The sequence below is a fragment of the Poecilia reticulata genome, chromosome 18 (assembly GCF_904066995.2).
Source record: "Poecilia reticulata chromosome 18, P_reticulata-male-v2, whole genome shotgun sequence".
Classification (NCBI taxonomy): Eukaryota; Metazoa; Chordata; class Actinopteri; order Cyprinodontiformes; family Poeciliidae; genus Poecilia; species Poecilia reticulata.
Genome location: NC_088847.1, coordinates 8,668,306 through 8,693,583, shown reverse-complemented (window position 1 = coordinate 8,693,583; position 25,278 = coordinate 8,668,306). Strand labels below are relative to the sequence as shown.

Genomic DNA, 25,278 nt, shown 5'->3' with positions numbered 1-25,278 from the left:
GAGGCCAAATCGTCTCCTTGCCGAATGGAGGGGGGAGAAACGGAAACACAAAGAGGCAATTATGTGGAGCCCCACTTCCAAAAACCTTTCAAGAAAAATAGTTGGAAGTCGAGATGCCCAAAGCTGTCATCTTCACCAACCCCTCAAGGCGGTTTTGTATGAAAACCAGACCAAAGTTGTCTTACTGAAGTTACCACATGGGTTGCAGAAGACTGAAGACAGTTTGTTGCCGCGGCCACAGATGGGAATTCAAACCCCTCCGTGTGAAGAAGAAACAAACCACAAACTCTGACGCCCTTTCTGGAAAATGGTCAAAGTGAAAAACTCAAACCAAGGCTTCCAGCCTGATCATTCATTAGGATGTTTACAACTGAATAAGTACATTGTTGAACTATAAGCAACTTATTTTCTTTACTTCTACCGCTGTTTTCAAACTTTTTTCCCCATCTCCATCTCTCATGGATTTCCTGTCTGTTGCATCCCAATCGGATTTGGTGAAGACTCCCCTCGTTCTTCGTCCCTTTACTTTCGTTTCCATAAATCATTTCAGTTATTCCTTCACTCCGTTTCTCCACTAAAGGTCTCTTTATTTCCCCATCTGTGATTGTCAACACATTTCCTTTCACTGTCATCAGCAGCGGTGGTCTGCGACATTCGGCAACAAGCCTCGTCACCCAGCGCCAGACATCCATGTCACCACCATCGTCTTCGTCCATTGTTGTCACACGTTTGTCACATGATCGCCGTCATCGAGATCATCGCTCGCTCTTAACTGCAACTTGCGGGTATGTTTATGGCCTGCGCGTGCTCTGCTGAGGGATATGCAAAGTCATATTTTATGTAGTCAGCGTTGAGCCAAAAGTGTTTAACACTAGCTATTATTAGCTTATTTTCCCTCAATCTCATGTTACCACTTTTTCTCTCCTTTTTTTTTTACTGCCTTTTCTGTTCTCTTTCTTTTTTTCTGACTTTATATAAGTAACACGAGCCAGCAGGACTGTATGTCCAAGCACGCCACACGTTTTATCAGTGGACAGAATCTATATAAAACTAGACCTCGACGTAGAACCTGCCTCACTCTGGCACCGGGTTATTTGAAGAAACACTGGCAACCCACTTTATTAGACCCACCTGTTTAAATGCTCGTTGACCCAAATAGCGATTCATCCAATCATGTAGCCATGATTTAATCCAGCTAGGAGACTTGCTAGAAATTACCTGCACACCTGAATCAATCATGTTTATTGATTCTGAACATGACAATAAGTTGACTGTACACCAGTGGCATCTATAGTCACCAAATCTCAATCTTCTTCAATCGCCTTACCAAACTGAACCACCAACAAAGACATGGGAAAGAACCTTAGAGTAAAATGGTTTAGCTGTACTGAAGACGGTTGCAAGGCGTCCAAGAAAGTGCCAGAATCACCTCTTCCTATAGATAACCCCCACACAATCTTGTTGCTGTCAGCACCAAACTTACGCAACACTGACAGCTGGCAGTCACAGATGCTTCTACATGTCAAATAAATTGAATACTTTTGTACAGTAGGGCATCAGAAAAGCAGTTTCTATCCAAAAGATGGCAGAATGAAATTCATCAGCCAGCGCGAGGATAAACAGAGTAAGACTCCTGCACAGTTATTTTCTCTGATAAATTCTTCTTCTGACTGTTTGGGACATCTGGAAAATCATTTGTCTGAAGGAGATGAGTGATACCATGAGCCCTGTGTCGTGTCAACAGTAAAGCATCCTGATCCAATCCATGTGTGGGGTTGATTCTCGTCCAAGGGAGTGGACTTTCTGACGAGTCCACCAAAGAGCACTGCCAAGAATTGAGAGGGTGGTCAAAATGGCCTCCAAGAGACAATTCCTTTGACAATTCAGACACATTTTGGAGATGATGGAGCACCATGTAATCAGAAGGAAGTGATGATGGAGTAACTCAAGCGTCGTAAAAACACAAAAATCTTGGAGCTGTGTCCTTAAAACCTCCCACACCACAACGCTATTGAGAATCAGTGGTCACTTCTCACCAAAAAAAATAATGAGACAAAATGACCCAGAAGTTGGTGGGGCGATTTTTCTTTTTCAAGCCAGGAGATCAGCTAGAAAAGACACCTTGTTGAGGTGGAGCATTGTTTGCCACGAAGTGAACTGGCCTGTGTAAACCGACTGGATTGTTGATGTTATTCAGGTACTGTCAGCTGTTCACTGTGTAGGCAGAGAGCTACACAGGTCACACCACCATCTCCAAAGGCTCATCTGGAGACTGACTGACTGACTGACTGTGTTCTCTTTAATGTTTCAATCTAGGCTGGCAGCCATCATTTCTGCTCAATGTGATTCCGCTTTCCTTTAAGTTTAGCACAAACTTGTCCCCACCCTTTAAAGACTGTGACACCTGCGGTGAGTTACCCAGCAGGTCATCCGGTAAGCAGACTACTACTGGATGCTTTAGTTATCCCTGTTCCAAAGGACGCTGTTCACAATTATCCTTTTTTTTAAATTTTTTTTATTGTGCAGGTCAGAGGCTACGCATACTTTTTACATCAGCAAATATTCTGAGCAGTTTTATGGCTCCGACTCAAAGGCCTCTGGTAAATCTTGCACGTGCTGGATGTTGTTACTGAACCCGAGTGAGAAACATGGTATAATTAGTTAAACATTAACAAAAGATCTTGAACTTTCCTGCAAGGTCAGATGATAAACACACACCTAAGCACTGTTCTTGAATCTGAAACTGTGCTTGTTGTTCAGCAGTAAGCTTCTCCTTTATCACATTTTATGACCAGACTTCCCAGCCCTATGTAAGTGCAGACACCATAAACAATTATTGAGACCAAACAAAGTTTTTACAACTCTGTTGAAGAAATTATTAAATCCAGACATACAGTCAAGTGAAAAACAGAACTGTCAAAGTTTAATATTAAGTTTTCCCTAAACCACTATAACATATTTATGTCTAAAACAATTTTTTATCTCTGGAAATGATGAGGACACCAGTGACTTATACATGGAGACATTTTGTCAGCTCCAAGATGTTTGGGATGTTCTATTTCTAAATCCTCAACCCATCCTGGATGGATTTACTGGTACGTTTTGAGTCATTATCATATTTCTGTGGCCACTTCTATTTCATTTCTACTTCGTTTTACCCGAGCGCGTTCTGCTGCACAGCAGATTTCATGGGGGATTCTATGATGGTGGGACGACCAGATCCCGCTGCAGCAAATCACGTCTAGGCCATGACACTTACAGTCGGTGAGGTTCTTTTCCTGGAATGTCGTATTTAGTTTAGACCAGACACTTCCTCTGCTCTCCTGTCCAGTTAAACCCGTCTTAGGCTCATCTCTCCCAAAAACAGGTGTTCACTCGCAAATCAACAGTTAGACCAACAAACTAAATGACTGAGGTTTAAACAGATTTAAAATGTTTGTTTTAATAATATGCATCATATCTGTGTGTAGTGTGCTAATTAAGTTGGAAACATTGTTCTTGATCTGATTTTTAATATTTTTTTAATTATGCATATTTTTTTTTAACTCCATGCAGAAAGACAGCAGGATCTGGATTTTAACCCAGGACCTTGTTGCTGAACTTTTTAAATTATATTTTATGTACATTTTAAAAAAGTTATTTTTCTATTTCTAGTTGTTTGGACCTATTATGGAAACTTTTTGCATGTTTTTACTTTTCCATTTGGGTCTCAACTGCATCCAAAAACACCTCAAGCGCTTTAAAAAAAAACAACAAAAAAAAACAGCCGATTTCTGGTGAACAATTTATTTTGGTTTCTGGAAAAATGAGCTGTTTCAAAAACCTCTCAATTGTTAGGTCACCTAGCAACAAAAGCTGAGCTCCAGCACTTTTGGTCAGCTGGTTTTACCACTCTGTGTGCTGTACAATGCACAATGCATGCAAAGTCTGAGAATGAACGGCTCCATTACAATAAACAATGCAGGAGCATGTGTGTCATGAATTAACGATTACTACGTAGGATATTTACTGGTGTAAAGCTGTGTAACTGCTTTCAAAGATTGTCAGATAATCCACTGAGGTTTCTGCCTGGGCTGAAAATCTACATCTCCAAGCCTTTCACTGAAGCATTTTATAAGGAAAGAAAGAGACGGCGCCTGCTCGGTCTGCCAGCTTCGCTCTAACCACCATCTCGGCTTCATCGGGTGACGTAATATTAACAAAACTCAAGACACGGAAATCTCCAAAAGCTGACCTGACTTTACGCACTAAAAACGCAACCGCAATGTTGTTTTAGAAAAAGGTAAACTCCACAGTATGGTTTTCCTCCACAAGTGACAGGAAATAAAACCCAAAACGCCAAAAAGGAGACCCAACAGGAAAGCCCACTTCATGAATCAACATCTAATCATGTGAAAGTTTATAAGAGAGTAATTGGACGTTAATGTGTTTGGATGTTTTTCACCAGCAAGTTTTTGACTTTCCTGCAGGAGGAGTGCTAGACATTCCCGTTTCTGTCCACTGAGGAGCAGAGGGGCGTGGAGCAGCGCGCTCCGATTGTATCGTACAAGTGGAGCCCAGAGGAAGGAGGCGGCGAAGGGCTGATGGGTAAAACAAAGAACTAGCAAGGGGACAGATTGGCAAAAAACACACACATGTCCATTTTCATGTAGAGTTTTAAAGGAAAGAAGTAAATATCTAGTTACTCCAAAAAACTTAGGCTCTGAGTTTGTAAAGTCTTTGGCTTGCTTACGGTGATCATTAAGTACATTTTTTAGAAGAGCCAACTGTTCCACTTCATAGCCGTTGGCACTCTGCAAATGGAGGTAATTGGTACCTGTGGGAGGACAATCAGACCCAGAACACACTAATAACCCACAACTGACGAACTGTCAAGAGATCCAAGGTGGAGGAAATTACCATTAAAAAATTATATATGTGTTAGACAGCTAATTCCAAAGTGCAGATCGTCCAACTCAAATTAGGAACTTCACAGGGTTTGGAATTAATAATCACAATTAATGGCTTTTTATTCTAACTATTGACAAAGTAAGCAGTACTTTCACTCTGAAAGAATTAGATTAATTAAAAATTAATCTATGTATTTAAGAGATCAAAACTAATTAACATGTTGAAGTCATAACTGAAAAATAAAAAGCTTTGTTAAAATGTTATTATTGGGTACGTGACTGGCCAGAAGAGAAACTGTGACAGCAACTTTAAGAAAAACTGTACGCTAAAGTCACCGAAACCTTTGAATTCCACTACTGGCTTAAAGTAAAATACAGTTCTTCTTTTGTGTGTGTGCGCGTGTGCATATGTGTATGTGTTCTTCTATGGAGGCAATAGGAAATGAGGTAGACAAAGCTAAATGGCTCCAAGTGTCCCGACACTGAGACAAAGTGGGAAAAGTCCTCCTGGCGATGTCTACTACAAGATGACTGAAAATGTTGGACTGACTCAGCGGGCTTAAGAGTGCGTGTGTGTGTGCGCGTGTGTGTGTGCGAGACTCTTAAAGCAGCTTACTTTAGTCACAAGCATTTTCATTCTGTTTCAGCAGCAGAAATGTCCTAAATGTGATTCAATGGCTATCTGTTTGCACGCTTACGGACTGCAAGATCACAATGACTTGTGTCAACTGGTGTGTGTTTGGATTGGTTTACTCTGAATTCATCGTTCAGGTGATGATCTGCATCTTGGAGGCCAAGCCGCCATCGTACCTGCATAAGCAATCAACAGGAATGTGTTTTTATAAGGAAGACGACTCCTTTTCTTTCTTTTTTTTCTTCTTTTTTTTGGACCAGAATCAAGTAATAAATTCCTGGTTGCATCCAAAACAAATACTGTAAAGTCCCCGCTTGTCTGAGCAAATCTCACAAGTCACAGCCAAGCAGAACCAGGTGCCTATACAGACGAACGCGGCCAGAGCAGATGGAGAGGCTGCCTGAGGCTGAACTAATTTAGTGCATATTATGTTTGGTGGCTTTGTTTAACCGGGGCTACTTACTGTAAGTTTTTCTACCCCCATATGAACCAATTTAAAGCAGGTCAGAGGTCAGTGTCACACTCAAGGGAGCCGCTTTCCTGTTTGTGATCGAAGAAATGAAGGATAAACTACCTTGTCAAATATCAAATTAAGCCTGGATTCAGTCATACAGCTGTGCTGGATGTAAATAACTCTGGTATGTTCTGCAATCTTATGACTAGAAAGATAAGGAGAATACGTTTTATTATTTCTTTATTCTGAGCAAAGAGAAGGGAAATACTGAAACTCTTTCAGGCAAGTAGGTTTTTTTTTTTAGCTGTCTGATATCTCTGTCTGGTTATTTACTGCAAATGTGACTGGAATCAAAATAAAAGATGTTTAGTTTTTAATCAACACTTTAAAGATTTTTAAAGGGATTTCACCACACTTACACACAGGTAAATTTGTATCTTTACTAGAGCTTTTTTTCCCTGAACTGTTACATCTGTATCTTTTTCTACAAGCAGATGGAAGACAAACTTGACCAGACTTGAACTGCTTCCCTTTTTAGGAAAGCACAGACGGAAACCGCCTTCACTGCGTTTACACAACAGAACTGTCTGGAAACGGCCGGTGTTTTCAGATGTCGATTTGGGGAAAAGCTTCATGTTCAGACGAGACTATGTATCCGCTGGAGTTGTCGTGCCAAGCCACTACATGGCGCTGTGATCGTAGTATGTCGACAAAATGCGCAGGAGCTGTTGATTGTCAGCTACAGCTCATTTAGAAAACAGTAACTTGTCGGGTCATTTCTACTGCATTTTCCCATTGGCGCCACATTTCCCTTTTTTCCCAAATATAAAATAAAAAACAAAAACAATGGCAATGAATTCTGTTTTCTAGTCTTCACAATATTAAATATATTTTCTCTTTTTTCTCTTTCTGTTCAATCATCAGACTGCAACTCCCCGAGAACTTCAGCTTCTTCATGAGCTTTGGGCGCCAAGAACAGTCAAAGTCCGTTTATTAGTCCAAAAGGCCTAATAAATTATTTGCGGAAAGAGCGTAAAAGCATGGCACCTGACCTCCAACGTATTACACCCAACAAGTCCTTCACGCTTGAGATCCTGCACACGTCGATGTGCTGATGACAATTGAGATTTATTATATTGCGCAGCTCTGGCCTTAATGTAGGTTTGACCTCATCAAGTCGAGCCAAACTACTAACGACTTCTGAAACCTGAGAGGACGACATGTGATCTGATAAATCCACCAGTGTACTAATGCTACTGAGCAACTTAGCTAACACACCTGTATTTCTTTTGGACTACGTAACCAATTAAAATTCTCCTTAAATAAAACAAGAAGGGGGAAAAAAACGGACACTGGCACTTTAAGAAAAACTTTCCTGCTTTCTTTTTTACTTGTCTAATTTCATGTTTCTGTTTTTTCAAACAGAAACGTGAAATTTATTCAAATGAACCTGTTGCACAATGTTTCAAACAATGAGGCGCATTTAAAAAGAAATGTCAACTTAATCCCGGTCTTTAATTATCTAAGTTGGGAAAACATCAGTGCTGAGAGTAAATCTGGAAAACGCACACACCCTGATTGAACTGCCGGGTTTGATGGCGTAATAAAAAGAGACCATAATAAATCGCTTCAATCACTTTTGGTTTATCTTAGCATTTACTTCACATTTGCCATTAACTGCAGTAAATCTGACCAACGTTAAAAAACAAAAAAATCAAGATGTTTGCTTATTTGCATCCTTACCTGAAGACATGAATTTAAATCGACTCAACATAAAAAACTTCAAATGGAAACATTACATTTTCCTCCAATTGGAATGATCTAGTTAAAGTTCACAACTAAATTTGACCAAAATAGAAAATCACCTCTAGAGGTCATAATCTGATCCATCAGAAGGAGTTATACAGGGTAAAGGGAAAATACTGGCACGTCAATATGTAGATGATTAAATGGTGATTAAACAAAAGTGATTTGAGGGTTTGTTCACTTAATGTAACTAGGGTCCTGAGACTTTTTATATTTACATTATTCTTTGATCAGATTAATTTTTTTCCCGCCACTTAAAAAAAAGTCTGGTATCTTACCAGAAAATGTTATTAGAATATTGCATTGGAGCTGGAGTTGCACAAGACAGTGATAGTAATAATTAACAAGAGTTCAGGACGAGCCAGGTTTGACTTCTCGTAAGAAGGAAATAGCTAACTAATTCACCTGCGGCTTCTACAGAAGTTTCCACACTTACTGGCAAACATCAGTTTGACAGAATAAGAGTCAGACAGGTTCATTGCAAACACCTGGCACGCATGCACCCACCCACGCACACACACAGAGGGGTAAGTTTTACACCTGCCTGTAAGCTCACTTAGATAAATCTTCCATTGGTTAAAAAATAAAGAGACAGAAATAAAACAAAAAGTCAGGACAAGTTTGGGCGTATTGATGGAAGCTTTGGGCAAATCCACTCTGTGTTGCAAATACTCTCAGAGCAATGACACAATTACAGCTCCACAAACATATAAATACAAATACTGCTTTTAAAAAACATCCCCATTTATAACATGCTTCTTTAAAACACCAGTGACATAAGAAAGTGTGATTATACTGAACACATTAACTGGATTTGATCATGTTGTCAAATTTAACAAACAGTGGAGAAAATACTGAAACTAACAATCAGTATTTAAAGTATTAAATTTAAAAAAAACCCTCTTTAATTGGAATTTATTGTGACAATAAAACCCCAAAATTCTTATCATGATAAGAAATTTATCCTGATAAGTGACAAACGGTACGATAAATACTCACAGTTAGAAGGTTAAACATAAACACTGAACTCCTATGGGACTGTTAGAACAGTCTAGTCAAAGTCCAGACCTAAATCCCATTGAGAATGTGCAGCAACATTGGATTGTTTGTCGTTTTTAGAAACCGTTGCTAAAAAACGTTGCTTCATTTTCTCATTGTCTTCATTTTGTGTGTTTCTTCTCACAAAATCCCAACATAACGCACTGACGTTGTTGTTATGACATGACAGAATGTAATAAAGTTCAAGGGATTTGAGTCCATTTGCTTCGTGCTACCACTCGCTGCACATGTTGAAAGGATGTGGGAGTCGTTTTAAGACTCCATATGTTACAAACATGGCAGCCGTTGAGCACAAACGCTAAGACAATGAGCCCTCCTGTGGCTAATACCGAGTACGGGTCTCTTCCAGATTCCAAACGCCAGCCATTACTCATCCCGACGATATCTGTCTTCCATTACTTTAACAACAACAGGCCCCGAAGAGCGACACTGAATGATGGGGTTTTTTATCAAAAAGCGGCAGATCTGCAGTTTTCAATATCAACAAACTGTTCGAGTTGACACTGAGAATCAACCGGTTGAAGTTTCCATCACCACGGATGAGAAACGATATTTTACGAAACACGTCTCCAGTGAACCGTCACTCAAACACTTGTATTTCATTCGTTATGACTTATGTAAATTTGCTAGAGACATGTTTGGCTGTCCAAAACCGTCCACCTGGGTTTGCATGTGTCCACCCCCTGTGTCGTGTGAATATGTATTTATTTTAAATGACTGATACTCCGTCACAGCTGACCATTGCTCCATTACAGTGACAAATGTGCACAGTCGCTCCTGCCCTGAGGTCTGCATTGGTCCCTGCAGATGTTGTCTGCGCTCGCTGGAACCGAGCAAAAGGCGCTCAAGCTGCAACCCAAAAGCCAAAGTCATCTGGTCCCAATCTGGGCGCTCTGCAGAGACGGCCGAACGAACGCACACCGATAACGACTTTATATTAAAATGCCGATGGGTTGGGTCATAAAACGACAACTCTGTGGTCAAACTGGGCTTTTTAGGGGAGAGACTGTAACTCTGTGGAAACTTGTAAACAGAAGATTTTTTAATGTCTTTTAAATGATAGAATTAATAAGAAGGTAGAGTAGACATAAAATAAAGACTCTTAGTAAAATATGTTGTTTTTTTTAATTCTGATGTGAAGCAACTTGAAAGAAAAACATTTGCGAATGTTTCTGGCTCTTTAAAGCCGACGCAGTTGGACGTTTCTGTAAGGTTCAGCGGCGCTTCCACAGATTTTCAACTAGCCCCATTTATCACAAATCGTGTGTGTGTGAGGAAGTGGGGAGTAATAGGTTGCAGATTTGTGAAAATGTGGATAGTCACTTCGCTGACAGCGACTTTTGGATGTGCTGCAGTTATTCCTGCCTCAAAATCATCAAATTTTACAGAGCAGAACTTTAATAGTGCATTTCAGCTTGTTATCAATCATCAATTGCATGCTTTTGTTCAGGATTAAACCTTTGCATTCTGCTTTTATTTGTATTTCATAAAGTGTTTCAGTGCATTTTGCACACTAGCTGCATCTCCATTACAAATTTGTGCAAAACTTTTTAACTTTTTATTTTTATTTTGATGTCAAAAAAAAATCACAATTTTGGAATAGCTGTGTTTCCATTAGATAAGAAATGTGATTAAAATCACACATGAAAAACCTTTTTCACATGATAAGTCATTAAAAATCATGGCGGTGACAGATGTAAACAGTTACATGAGATTATATTCACATTTTAGTCAAGGCGCTAGCAACCATTAGCTACCAGACAAGACATTGGCGTCCTATTGAGGCGTTGGAGCGACAAGCTACTTATACTTGGGAGCGGCTACAATTTTGAGGAAATTGTAGTTGACAGTTTCACAAGAGAGATATCAATTCAACAGTTTTTAATGACAAATTCAACTTGTGATGAACTGTGCAATGCCAGCAGACTTCTGTTGGAGCTAGCTGCGTGCGGTCCAAGAATGCAAATGCCTGTAAATGAGCACTTTGGTCCTGTATACAAACTGGCATATTGCGAAAAAACACAGATTTCGATACGACTGAAAAAATCCCACCTCATCCGAGCACAAAAACGTTTATCAAAAAATGTGAGTTCTTACAAAATTGGCATTTTTCCATTTAGCAAATTGATTTTTTTTGTAGTTTTAAGAGTCAATGGAAACACAGGTACTGATACACAAATGAAGGACGGGCATCCACTGGACTGATAACCGTCTTAAAATCCTTCCTATGAATCTGAGCCTTGATAAATTTGCTGAAATAGTCGAACAAAGGCCCCGGTGGTTCCCTACCTTTGAGATGTAGGCCTTGATGCCTTCTGCCAACTTGATGCATGGTTCCCCAAAGAGCTGGGCCAGCTGATCCGGGATGTCCTGGTCCTTGTCCAGAGCATTCAGTAAACTCAGGCACTTTAGTTCCTCTGTCACTCCTTGGCTACGAACCTGTATGGCAAACAAGGATGGGAAAAAATAATCAGCATGGGTACATATGAACCAAAGTTTAGAAAAACAAAGGATTAATGCCAGTCTTTCCTGCCTTTTAGCCAAAAAGCAACAAAATAATCTTTTAAATTTAAATTAAAACCAGCTAGGAACCACGTGCAGCTCCTCCCCTGCTCTTATACTCGAGGCTATTCAGCGTAAAATCCCTAAAGTATTCTCGTGCCCACATACTTTTCACATTCGTTTTAATTTCTGCTGAATCACTTCCAGCATCTCATCTGATTTCAAACAGTTGTCTTGCTTTCGACTGGCCTCCTGGGACAGCTGCGGACGTCACCGAGTTAAAAGCCCCTGATCCCCCGGTGTATCGTCACTCGCTGTGGACGGTCAGGGAGTAGCCTCGCTTCGCTGTCAATTTCCTTTCACATGTGTTTCACATTTTTCACTCTAACTTTGACGTTTCCTGAGCCCTCATTCTTGAGCAGATAGGAAGCAAAACACAAAGCAAAAACCCGTCAAGAAAACTTGACGAGATACCGCAATCATCTTAAACTACTAAAACAATCTTGTAAGCATGACTGAATGCAGGATTATTAGATTCTCAGATTTCATTACTTTAATTGATGAGTTTAGATAAAAGCCTTATTTTCCAGACTTCTTGTCCTTGCTCCATTTTCTAAATGACTAATGTCTCTTTTAATAATTTGATTTGCCAAACCACTTCTTGATGTATTAGACTTAGTGAAACATAAAAAAAGGCCTTTTTACAAAACATTTTGTTTCTAGAAAGCCTTAAATTTGGGTAGATTTATACTTTCGGCTCTGAAACTGGATCTAAGCACTAAAACTGCTCTTTTAAGAAGTCTTACAGGCAATAATAAAGTGCAGAAGTTCACAAATTTATGATTTACCAAATCTACATTTAGTTGGGGATAATCCATATTTTATTTGACAAGTCCAAGAGGTCTTGATTTTGGAATAAAGTTAGTCCAAGGGCAACAAAAAGCAGCGAAATGACCCAAATTCAAATATAGCTAAATTTGGCATCAGGTTGTTTCATTACAGTGGAACCATCAGATAACAGAACTTGACTGCTTTACAAGATGATCCACGGTAACATTTTATACCCAGAAAAAGTGGCAGAAAACAAGAACAGAAATACTGGAAAAGCATGGATTTCTGTCATCGGTTATGTAGGAACGTAAGTTTATGGTTAGGAGGAAAATCTATGAGAACCGAAATGGGTGACGGTCTTTGCTTCTGGAGCAACTTGATGTGCATGCGTGTGTGTATCCTTCAGGGAGGTTTTCACGGTCTAAAAGTCCGGCTAATGACTCTGTAACAAGCACTGATGACGAGAACGAGATTACGCTGCTGCACTCCTTCAACCCCCTGATTTAGTTTTATTAATTTCTTTCCACTTGACCTCTCTTCTCTAATGAAATGTTTTTCCTTGTTGTTTTTTTTGTGACTCTCTCGTCACCTTTCTTTGACATTTCTCTCCCTTTTACAGCAGTTTTTTCCTGTTATTCTTCCAATAATTGTTCATGATCAACTTGCTCCTGTAGAAGATGATAGTGCGACTTTACGAGAGTGTATGTATATATGAGGCCGAATGAATCGAGTCGCGTAAAGAGTTCACGGGAAGAAAGATTCTCAACATGTTGCATCCACTCTTTTAAAGATGACTCATGACCTTAACATTTGTGCATCTATTTAAGGACAGGTCATTGGGTTTAATTGGATACAGATGTCAGCTTGCAGGTCCTACGTTGAGTCACCTTTACTAAATTGGAACAACAATGTGTTACGGTAGGAAATGGGTGTCATTCTAAGTCTTTAAACTTTTCCTAGAAGAAGCAAAGACGTGAGATGGTTTGCCTTCTCGCACAGCATGTTCAAGAAAAACAACATTTATGGTGAAGAGAGCTTAAATCTTTTCTGGACTTATAGTTATTTAAGGGAGTATTGGGGCTTGGAGTATTTTTCTAAACTGTGGCAAGCAGTGAGTCCACACTCGAGACCATTAATTCTCTGAGACAAACAGTGGAAATTTATAGATACAGCAGAGCGAGCCTCGCTTTTAGCTGCCCCGGTTCAGTCGAGTGTTTACACCAACGTTTAAGTCTTTCACATGAATAAATGTCCTGAAAATGATCCCAGATATGCCTACTTATACATCATTATGCTGCAAAATAAAGAGCGTTGAGATCGCTTTTATCACTGTTGTGTGCTCGACACAAGATTCATCATTAAACTACAATTAAAATGTAATTTTTTTGGTTACGTAAAGAAGAAAAATGTCAGTTAGCTGATGTGATAAACAAAATGTTCCTCACATTTTGGTGAGGAACATTAAAAGAGACCTAAATGAATATTGAAGCACATTCCTCTGTCGGATGAGAGTCTCTTGAACTCCGTCGTGTTTTCACAAGGGCTTGCTCAGGATTACTCTAAACATACCAAACACAGAGGTGGGAGTATGAAGACTGAAGACTGAATTTTATGGATGCTGTTTAAATAGCTGTGCATTCGAACGTCTGAAAAAGGGTCCTGTGACCTGTGGAAACCAACAGCATAAAAAAACTAAGAAATATAGAGCTGCGGACTTTGGGGCACGGAGTAAGACTGATCTCAATCCTTCCTTCAGACCCAGCTTTCCTCTTGCTCACTTCTCCATATGTTCCCTACTGCACTGACACAAAGAGAGCACAGTAGGTCATCACGGATCATCTGTGTATAATCAGGACACTTCCCAAGAAAAACTGCTGACAGCGGAGTCTGGGCCGAGACACTCTGTCTATTGTGAGGGGTGCGATGACAGCTACCACCGGCTCGAGTGCTGGGGAGGTTCCCGCGTGCATGAGAAGATCTGAGCTGTGCTCTGCACAAGGAAAAGGAGTGTAAAACACGCATAGTTTGTTTCTGGTGACTCTGCCAAAACGCACTCCCCGTTTTGGTGGATATGGTTGAAAGCTTTATCGTTAATGAGGAATCTCTTTTGATGCAAGGAAAACGACAAGCTGTTTCTCCTCAAAGACCGTGGATGTATGTGTGGTCATGCAGGTAAGAGTGTCCATTAGGCCTTGACAGTGTGGATAGGGAGTGTTTGATCTATTATGGGAAACAGTCTAGCCAAAGTCGGCGTGGAGATAAAGGCCATTACTATCACTGCCCTCAGCTAAAAACAAGATTACAATAAACTTCTGGCTCCATTAGCGAGTACATACGAGGTCACAGGCTAAAGCAGAAAACATGGACAGACGCTACACTTCTATTCTTGGGATTTATTTTTGCACGATACACCTAAATATAGTCTGTCAAAAATATGAGAAAATGTCTTCGCTAATCTAGAGAAATGTCAGTAAAACGTATTTTCCTCTTCTGAATTTGGCTCCCAGCAGCCCCGGTTTTCTTTGGATGAAGCATCATCAAACTTTCCTGTTGTGCTGCTGTGTAGGCTTTTTCCTGCCAGTATAACACAGGCCAAATAACACAGGCTTACATCACCTCATTCAACTTTCAGACCCTTCTGAGGAGTCCAGACTCAAAAGTGACGAAACGGTTAATGTGAAGCTGGCTTAAAGCAGCAGACTGAGCGGCCCAGTGTTTAGATCTTAAACTGAAATGCAGCCCCATTACTCTCCAAAAAAAGGAGGCATTAGGCCCAATCTTATCTAAACTTTTATTATCTTTTAACAAGTTGGTGGGGGGGAGTTACCGTTTGTTCCTTGTTTGGCTGGCAGAGTAGCAGTACACCTTTTCAAACTAAAAACATTTTCAATTGTTTGGTGGCATTACAGCTTTTCAGTCCTACAACAATGACGGAAGAAGAAAGTTGTTAGTTGGCATCCTTCAAAAGCTGTAAAGCGTACAATTGGCTCTTTATCAAACTACAATACAGACCTGAAATAGCATGTCAACATTACAAATATATAAAGAAACAACAGCCTTAAGTGAAAATGTTGTGGTGGCTAGATGTAGCTAGCTAGATGTAGCTAGCTAGCAATTCAGACCAGACTGAAGTTGTAACAAATGCTGTAGAAAACTTGTTAGTAGCAGTCGTGTGTCTGCACTTTGTTGTTGAAATCCAACGTTTTAAAAATATGCTGAAAGTAACAGAACCGTGCTACGTAATGTCCAGTGGTCAGGGTTACATCCAGTACATTAGAATGGCTTTAAATTAAGCTAGTACCATTGCATGCTAATGCTAATATGAATATAAGAACAGGATTGATTCTGTGTAATTTATGTGTTAAATGTACAAATGGTTATATGTTTTTTAATTGCCATTTTTTATGGTCTCAAACTTTCTTCACTGCTAAACAGAGTAACCCTAAAAAGGTCCTGAACCGGGATTTCAAACCCGGAAGTCTGTGGTTCTGTTTGTGTAACTGAGACAAAAGTGAAAAGTATGGTTTATAAATGACAAATACTTTTGTTTTGTATATTTCATTTGAGGACATTTTGCCTGCATCATTTTGGTTAAAATTAGTGAAAATCTTGCCCTCAACAAAGTGTCCATCTGAATCAACCCCATGTGTTAATAAGGTCCAATTTGTACTGGGCCACACAAAATAATTTCAACACCCAAACTCTATTGTTATTCTGACAAATTGAATTTTACACATTTCATTAACTAGTTTGATACTTAAAAAATAAAGCAAAAAAAAAAAAAAAGGCTAATGATGTTTAATGCATTAACAATTTATTCAAAGATAGGGATGAGATCATTTTTTTTGTCAATAAGTAAAAGATGACCAAGCCTACATTTCAGTCTCTTTTTTTAAGCTAAACTAAAGGCACCAAATATGGACTAAAAAGTGATGAAGGTATTTCAGTCTGAGCTGAAAGAGCCACAGAAAGGCCCATGGATGTCCAGCGTTTCACAGGTCGGCTAAGAAACATAAGTTTCATCTTAACCTTAGTGACCTGAGCAAATATATTGTTCACTCATTTTGCCTTCGATTGAGTAAAACTGTTGGGAAACAGAGAGGAAAATGTGAGCTATTTTGTAAGCCGGTGTTGACATGCAGGCCTCCAGAGAGCGGGGGGACTGAGCCTTTGTTGCCCTGACAGCGTCCATCTTGGGAGTCTTCGGAGGTTTGAGTCAAAACTTCCCTCTCTGCAGAGTGCTTCTCTGACAGCAGTGCATCTGCCAATCTCAACTCCTCCCCGCCAATTCCTGAAGTTGCAAAATCCAGTATCGTTGAGGGAGCAAGAACAGCAATTGGAACAAATCGACGTGACGACTAAAGTCCAGCCTGGGCAGAAAATTGTTTTAAGACCTCGCTTTGTCTTTGTGTCTTTTTGGAAATCACTTCTATTGGATTTTGATTAATTGTTCTTGAACTCCATGAAAAGTCTGAAATTTTACAAGCAAACCACAATGTACTTTGGAGTTCTATTATGTATATATATTTTTTCAAAACACATTAATCTTGTTTAATTTTTTTTTTTTTTACACTGAATATTCCCAGTGTTCTTGTCCACACAGCAGTGTGTTTTAATAGTGTGATGATCCACATGATTTGGACTTCCCTTGAGTTCTGAGCCATAAGTCAAAGCTTTCAAAGCCAAAAAAAAAAAAAAAAAAAAAAAAACAGGAAACATGAAACCCCCACAGACATGAAAAATGACGTAATTCTATTGTGCAATTAAACAAAATGAGATGCTTCTCTGGTCAGATGTCAAAAAAAAGAAAAAGAAAAAGGAGGATTGAGTAAGAGTGTCAGTAAATATAATTATTCACGGGAATTAGCGCTGACCACAACGCCCCGAAGTGTCACGCCAAATTAGATCCAGCCAAACCTTTCAGGTTTTTTTAGTTTCACAGTGGAACAGCTGAGCACTCGGGCCGTAAGGTGTCACTGCGTTCATCAGAGAGATTGGAAAAAGCCGTCTCCGCTTTTCGCACACACCGCTCCATAAGGTCGACCTAAACTTCTAAACAGTTTGCGTGTGAGGTCTGCAGAAATGCTGGCTGACCTTTTCCTGACCCTAGACCTGCAGACGTCCTTGACGGAGAGAAGGTTGGTGGTGAAGATCCTTTCTGCAGAACTAATTGTTCTTTGAAATTTGGCCTTTCCTGTTTTCTAGTGAAGCCAAACCGCAGTGATGGACGAACACAGGAAAAACTGAAAAATGTAATGGAAAGTTCTCACAGGAATCTTTATTTTTATTTTGCTAACATTAAAATAAAACAAGAAGAAATGACACAAAAGTAATCGCTGAGAAAAGAATGTTTTGCTAGCACTAGTCGTATGCCTTAGCTTGCTAAGGTTAGCATCCGATTTGTAGCTTCTCCACATTCAAAGTTACTTCTACTGGTCAAAACTGAAGTTAAGGAGTTTAAATGCACTTTGCTTAAACTTTTTACTTTGAGGAAAAGCATAAAAGCAGAATTTCAGTGTGAGAACACTGTGTAACTGCATAAACGAATGTAAAGTACCAAGACTAGCCGCCAACGTCGTTACGAATCGCATCTGCTTTAAATCTTCCTTCTGGCTCTGTTTGTCAGTGTGTGAAGCATTATGTGGTCTAGTCATTCAAATTTTAAAATAGTAACGCTGGTCAAAACCACAAATCCCAGCTGGATGTGATACCGCACACTGATATCGGAATGAAGATTGTGACTCGATGATGATCAGCTTGACTTGAAACTCTTTTATCGTCTGTCTCAGTCGATACAAGAAGACAATATTGTGCAGCGTCTCGTTGGGTGAGCTGGATGTTTTGTTACGCACTCTATTAATTTCCAGTAACTACACCTTTACACATGAGAAGTAAATAACTAAACATGGTATTATGTATTTAACAAAGTATGTTTTTTTTTACCAAAAATTGAAAAGGAAAAAACTGAAATTCTCATGTGTTGATGAGGTTGAACAGCTGGGTTCACTAATGTGACTTTCAACATCTTTGTCTCATCTAATTTTGGATGGGATTCATTGATTGACGATAGATGGCCATAAAATATTAAGGGTAATAAATATCAGAATGCAGATAAACAATGTACCCAGATTATGCAACAAATAGACAAATAACCAGATTAATTTCTGAATAATCTTAACAGAGTAAAATCAATGATTCCTCAACATGTAAAAACTTACAGTTGTAAATATAAACATTGTAAAAAACAGAAGAAACACTTAGTTGACGACAAAGATATGAGCCTTTATATGTTAGCATAACTCACCTGGTTTCTGACTTTGTAAAATTCATCCCGATTCAATGTCCTGAATATATAAATGCAAAGTGAAAGCAGATTATATTTACTTTTATTAAACCCTTATTGAAACTGAGTTTCAGTCAAATGAACTTAATCTTGAGACGTTTACAGGTCATTAGTCATCTCTGCTCTGATGATTTCTGCCTGATTTTAACCTGGCTGTGTGTCAGCTGGCAGCTGGTCAGTTTCTACAGTTTCCTGTTGATGCATTTCTTTAAGATCTAGAGAATTAATATCTACTAATGTCACTGAACGGCATTATTTCTCCAAACAAACCCAGACTGTTTTACATTGGACCTTATGTCCTGAGCTGTGCTGAAAATACCAAAGTAGCTAAAGTTGCTCTGAGGCACCGTTTATAAAATAAACTAGAATATTTCTGTCCAGCATTTACATCCAACAAGTATTGCATTCAGACATCCCCTAAAAGCCAAGAACAACGAAAACATTGGGGGAAAGAATGCGTCGTGATGTCAGAACCTCATGTGAAATCATTTATGCATCTCCTTGCGCTGGAGATAAAGCCCACGATGTTGTGCTTTGGGGAATAATCGTCCCCCGCAAGAAACACTCATACGCGGACTTTTAAGCGATCTACCTGAACGCACTTCATTTCTCTGTTCTTTGCCAGAAAACATGCGGTGCCTCATATCTGTCCGTTCTGGTTTGACAGACCGGGCTCCGGAGAGAAATCCTGATGCCGACTCTCAGGAAGGAGCAAACAATGCTGCACTGTTCCCCCCTCTGCGCGCGGGCATGTACGTATGTATTATGTGTGTGGCCTGTTCTCGGTGTGTATGTCCACCAGTGTATCGGTGTGTGTGCGTGTGTGTGCGTGTGTGTGCGCGCTTGGCTTTTGCAGGACACCGAACCTTGAAAAGAATATCTCAGAGGGCCACTTGGAAAAGCCGGCCCTCATTTTGTGTTTCTATGTCTGTGTGCGTGGAGTTCCTTGGCAGTGAAGGAGTCTCATTTGAGAGGATTAGGAAGAGGAGAAGCAGCCACGTAACTCAAATCCAGCGAGGCAGAGTTCTGGAACCACAGCGGGTGTCTTTTGGAGGAGAAACGGGAAGATCGGGGAAGGAGAGAGTTTGCCGTTAGTGACAATGCTCTCCATTCTCCGCAATGAAACGAGTAAGGCGGGGAGCAAAAGGGCGAAACAACAGCCGAGACCTCATCCCGTAAATCACACCGAGCAAACAGGGATGCGGGGAGCGAACAAATGTGCAAAAGTATCGCCCAAACAAGATGTGTTAAGTAACTTGGTGTCTCAAGCAGAAAAGTACTTGGCAAGAAAATTAAGACATGCGTGAGGTACAACTGAAACTGACTGTCAGCTTGAAAGGTGCCTCGTCTGCAGGCCGTAGCATTGACGCAGAACGCTTTTAGGTTTGCTATTTTGTAAATAAAGTGAATGAGTAAAGTGAAGTTGGTAGTTAAATATCACCACCTTCCCAGAATAATGGTATTTAAGAATTTAAGAAGGTGACGATACATTTAAAAAACAATGTATGTAAAACAAGCTACCTACATCAAGTCCAGGAAGATTTGACAAGTTGTAGGATCTTTAATCAATGGCAGCACAGAGTTTCCCAATCCAGTACAGTACTTTGTTTGTGTTGTTTCATAAAGATAAATGTGGGTATTTGATTCAGGAGCTGCTTTAGTGAAAACCCCCTGAACCCTGAGATGATAGAAACCCGGTGGTTTCTCAGTCCGGAAAGAAAAGGTAACTTTAACTCTGAGTCAGTGACTCAAAAGTAACCCACAGATTCAGTTACGGTGATAATTAATTCAGAGAACATAATCTGCAAACTGGCAGGTTTTCCTTGAACTCAATAGTTTCTCTCTCAGACTCCACCCGTCCTGCTGAGCCTCAGACACACTCGTTTGTTTCCAGTCTACATGTATCTTTCTTAGGGATTTAAACTGACAGTTTCACTATTTTGGTCTGAGATTCTGTTGTTGTTCCCTTGCCTGATATAGAGTTTGTATGAAATTGAATGAATCCTAAAAGTAGTGGAGGGCTTTTCAGCAAGGCAGAGAGACAAATCAGCAAAATTCAGACTAAAAATGGATGAGTTGATCCTTAGGATGCAATATTATATTAGGTGCTATTAAACATCTTTGCTTTTACAAGAGGCCATTAAGTTTGTCCCGTCTTTCAGCTGAATAACATTAGCTCTACTACATGAGTTACGGTAGCTGAATCTGCCCAAAAAGCTGAAACATGTGAGTTCATTCTGCGTAAAATTTTCAGGTTTGCAGCAGGCCGTTAGTGGGGCAAAATTGTCAAATTCCCAACTTCCGGGATAACTGGAACGCCGCATGAAGGAACAAAAGTTTTAATTGCAAATCAAATCAATGGAAAGTTTCTCAATGTGCTTTTATTAGGATGCATTGTGTTGTCAGTAATGAATCACTGTGAAAAAGACGTGATGTAGTCATTTGTCCCTCCCACAGTCTTATGAAATTGGGTCATTGGGTCACACTGACCCCGCGTGTGCTTTTGCAAGATTTGTGTGTGTGTGTGCGTGTGTGTGTGTGTGTGTGTGTGTGCGTGCGTGCGGTTCCGGGAACTGACGGTCTGACAGGATACCGCCCCGCTTCCCCACAGTCTGACTATGACGTCTGCCATGTTCCTCCTGAACATCGCGCTAAGACCGTAGGACAATAAAAAAAAAAAAGCACAATTCATTTGTAGTCTGTGCACCTGTAGTTAGCAACAACTAGCTAAATTAGGCCAAACCACTGATTCAAACAAGTAGCTTATTATTTTCTTTCTGTAAGGAAGAAACATAATTTATTGCCCAAGCAACTCTCAAATAATCACACAATTTGGTTGACGGGCAAACGTGAGTTGGTTTAATTTGAACCGCTGCGTGTGTACGGGTTTGCCCACATGAGTTTATGTTTTTCTCACTTTGTCATCCCTGCAGGGCTTCAGTGTGCTTTTGGCAGACAGTCAGTGAGGATCTGACATTGATTTATTTGTTGGAGGCAAGTGATTCATCCCTGTTGCATGTTCAATGACCGTCGGCTTCCTCAGCCCTCAGTCATGCAGTGGAGCAATCGAAACGAGCGTTGGCTTTGTTTAATGTGCAACAACGGATCCCCTCTTCCTCCTGCACTTTGCCAAAACAACAGTACATACAGTACATATCAGCTCCTATGGGGATGGGCTTTATGAGAGTTTCACTGATAACAGTGAAGGGGTCTATAAAACTCTGGGATCACGCAACCACATCAGTGCTGGCTGTGCTTCCGCTGTCCTTAAGTAAGAAAGTACAAGACAGTTAATCGGGAATTGAAACAAAAATGTTGCACAGTGCTTATTGTTGCAGACTTGTAGCTTTCAATTTCATATTAAATTCATTCTCAAGTCTGGAAACACAAGAAAGCCCCAGCCCTGTCCTGAAGGTGTTTGTCAAAAAGCCCCAAAACTGATCCCTCGCTCCCAAATGTGAGCACTTCTGCCTCTACGACTCCATGACTCACGTATTTGTTTTCGATTGTCTTCGGTGTTTGGTCTTTGCGAAATTCCCCGGACGACGGAAACAACGACCTCAAAAAAATGCCAATCTCTGGACTCTGTTTAGGTAAAGGTCTTCCTTTCTCAAAACTATTCCCCGATAAGACGAACTGAAAGTGAAACTGGTCAAAGGTCAAAATCATGACTCATTCAATGAGACGCAGAAGTGCAAAAACTTTGCTGACTTGCGAATAATTAACAGGACACTTTTTTCATCAGTATAGAAGAATTATTGGCTTAAAACAAGCTCCTATAGTTTGTTGAAAAGTTACCTTTAAATTAGTTTTATATTATTTCAAATGAATACATTTGCACTCGAAACTAGATTAGAAATACTTTGTAAGATTTAGTGTTTTTTGAAGTGTAATAGTGCTGATGATGCATTCAAGAAAATTATTTCATTTTAATCCTGCAATTGCCTACAACAGGATTGCAGTTTTCTTAGTTCTTCCTTTCAGCTTTGATTTCACTCTTACCGAACCAAACGCCTTCATAAGGTCGATTTCTGCTTTCAGACTTAAATGAGGGCATGCACTGTTGAATGGGTACACATTAAAAAGTTGCTTTGATTGCAACTTTTTGGAGTAATTTAGTAATGGGGATGTTTTTTTCTTTCTTTCCACATAATTACAGTGCAATAATATGTCTGTGTAAGATTAAGCATGTGAATTCAAAGGACCATTACGTGAAATTAGACACAGATGGATGTCACATAATGGCCTTATGGGCAGAGCAGAGCGGAGTGTGAGAAGACATTCCTACCTCCGTACATCACACTGTGTTTTACTGCTGTATTTTTTTTTTTTTTTTTAGTGGCCTGGACCGTTTTGAAGGACTTGAAGCTTTTGCTAAAAAATGTTCCGACTATTATTGTTATGACCGTAGCATTTCCATTTAAAAAATATTCTTCTTCTTCTGGTCAACAACAACTCAAAGCCTGAAGGCGGGCTTGAATTTAGCTGAGTTGGGTTCCTCCTTTGTGAGTTTGCTGCAGGTTTCCTTTTGTCACTAGGAATGCAGAATGTCAACTAACAAGCATGTGCTTCTGAGACCCGTGGAGCGCTAACAGCCGATTGTTTCACCTGCCAAGCGCAACGCCAAGTCATGCAATCAGGTTTTTTTTTGTGTGTGTGTTTGTGTCGACGTTGCAGGCGGGGGTTTGCATGAGCTAATATTCGTGAGAGTGTACACAACCCCGCAGCGAGACAGCAGAAAACCACTCCCTGCTCGTGCATGTGGGAACGATGACCTTTCTTTGTGAATTTTGCCCCTTTGGATTTCTTCCAGTTTAGAGAGTTTAAAGACATACAAAAGCAGGGTGGAACCTGCCTGCTGTTTCTTTATTTCTGTTTTAACTTCCTTCTTGCTTCAAACAATTAAGAATGTCACTGTTTGGGGGAAAAAAGGAGCTGCTAAGATTTGTGGAGATAAAGATACAGACACTGTGGCTCCCTTTGAGTTTATGGCGAGGTTTTGTTTTATCTAACTCGGCTACAACGAAGGTTAGCTTTTCTTTCGGGAGTTGTGTTTCTGGCTCCTGATATCACTTAGGCAATGGTGGAAAAGGAAAATGACAAAACGAAGGATCAGTGAGAAAAAATCAGGTCTTTCCAGTGTGCCTCTGTCACCTGTGTTCTCACACTGTGGTTTCCAGTGAATCAGGGCGAGAAAGAGAAAGTAAGCTGTCGAGATTTATCGTTCAAGTCAAGTCAAGTCTATTTCAGTAACAAGGTGGCTCAAAGTGCTTTACATCATTGTGATGAGCATCAAAATCATCACAATCCAATTGTGAAGCAGTGAACATTACATTTTGTGCAAAGTCATCATTAAAATCATGAAGCAAATACACATCAAGTATGTTGATCAAAGGCAACTGTGTGCTACAAGGTTCTTCTTTAGGTCCAAAGATAATAACTTTGGATTTGTTTCTGTTCGGCTGGAGAAAGGTATCACACATCCACACACTGATTTGTTCAGTGCTTGATGGATGGTTTCAGCCTGCCAGTCACAGCGTAACGTAGAGCTGTGCATCATCTGCGTAGCTATGGTAGCTAATCGTATTTCCTGTTATAACCTGAGCCAGTGGGAACAATGTAGAGATTAACCAGGGAGGGGTCCCAGGATTGAGCCTTGGGGTACCCCACAAGATAGCAAAAGATGCAACTTATCATTTATTTTAAGATTAGGAAGAGTTTGTAAACACACCATTTACAACTTCTCTGATAGGACATGTGAACAACATCCAATCCACAATATCAGATACAAGTATAAAACTTACTCAAGTGTATCCGGTTTATTGCAACACGCTAAAACTGGATCCCCAGAAAAGTTCACTAAAGGTCATGCATTTAGTGTGGATAATATGATACATGAACCATAAGACGATACCCAAATGTTGGGTCCAAAAGGACAAGACGGCATCTCTTCACATTCTATCTACAGTCCGCTTTCCCTGTGGTTCTTTATCTGTACCTGATCACACAGGTTTTCCCAGAGTTCTGGGGTTCAAAGCTGAGTCAAAAACTGTGTGAATTCAAGAACGTACCGGTAAGGGTCATGCGCTCTTCCCCTGTGCCTTTGCATTGCCCCAAGGGGTTCAGACTTAAATGAGAGACCCTTAACATTGTGATATCCCAAATGCCAGCTGTCCCCCTCTGTTAACCTCACTGCTACATGTAGCAGAATGCAAAAATCACAGCAATTATTAAAGCTCACTCTCTCACCAGACGACCCGCAATTGAAAATGCGTGCAGCGGCTCCGACGTGGCATCCGATCTGAACGGACACAGCTGGAGATCGTTTATCTTCAGGGTGTGTATTTAACCAAATTAAGATTAACCAGAACATTTTTTGCCTCAGCAGATCAGGACAAACTCAAGAAAATATTTTTCCATTATGAATCCTGTTCGATTAAGTGAAGTGGATGGGAAAAAAAAGGGGGGCAGGAGAAACTTTTAAAGCCTAGTTGAAAGCAGATGCTAACTCAAGGACACACAGTGGATGTGGTGAAACGCCACTAAGATGATGTGTGTCCCGCGGGCTGATTAAGAGGCCTGTGGGTGGGCATGTTTGTCATTTACAGTAAATGTGGTTATGTATGGAGGTGATGACAAAGCATGACTCAAGACAGACCTCTACACGGACATGAATTGCAGCTGACTAGTTTGTTTCAAGACAAAAATCGCAGCCACTTCGCGGAGGCTGAAGCCCCTTACTTTTAGAGTCGTGTTGCAG

The 25,278-nt window shown here is 40.2% G+C and overlaps 1 protein-coding gene across 1 annotated transcript in view; it reads right to left on the bottom strand.

Moving 5' to 3' along the window:
• Positions 1-25,278, bottom strand: part of tnfsf10l (TNF superfamily member 10, like) — a 74,085-nt gene that overhangs the window by 30,831 nt on the left and 17,976 nt on the right. Inside the window, exon 2 of the mRNA XM_008435340.3 lies at positions 11,132-11,281. Within this exon, the coding sequence (XP_008433562.1) occupies positions 11,132-11,281 (150 nt within the window). The remainder of the gene's footprint in view (positions 1-11,131; positions 11,282-25,278) is intronic.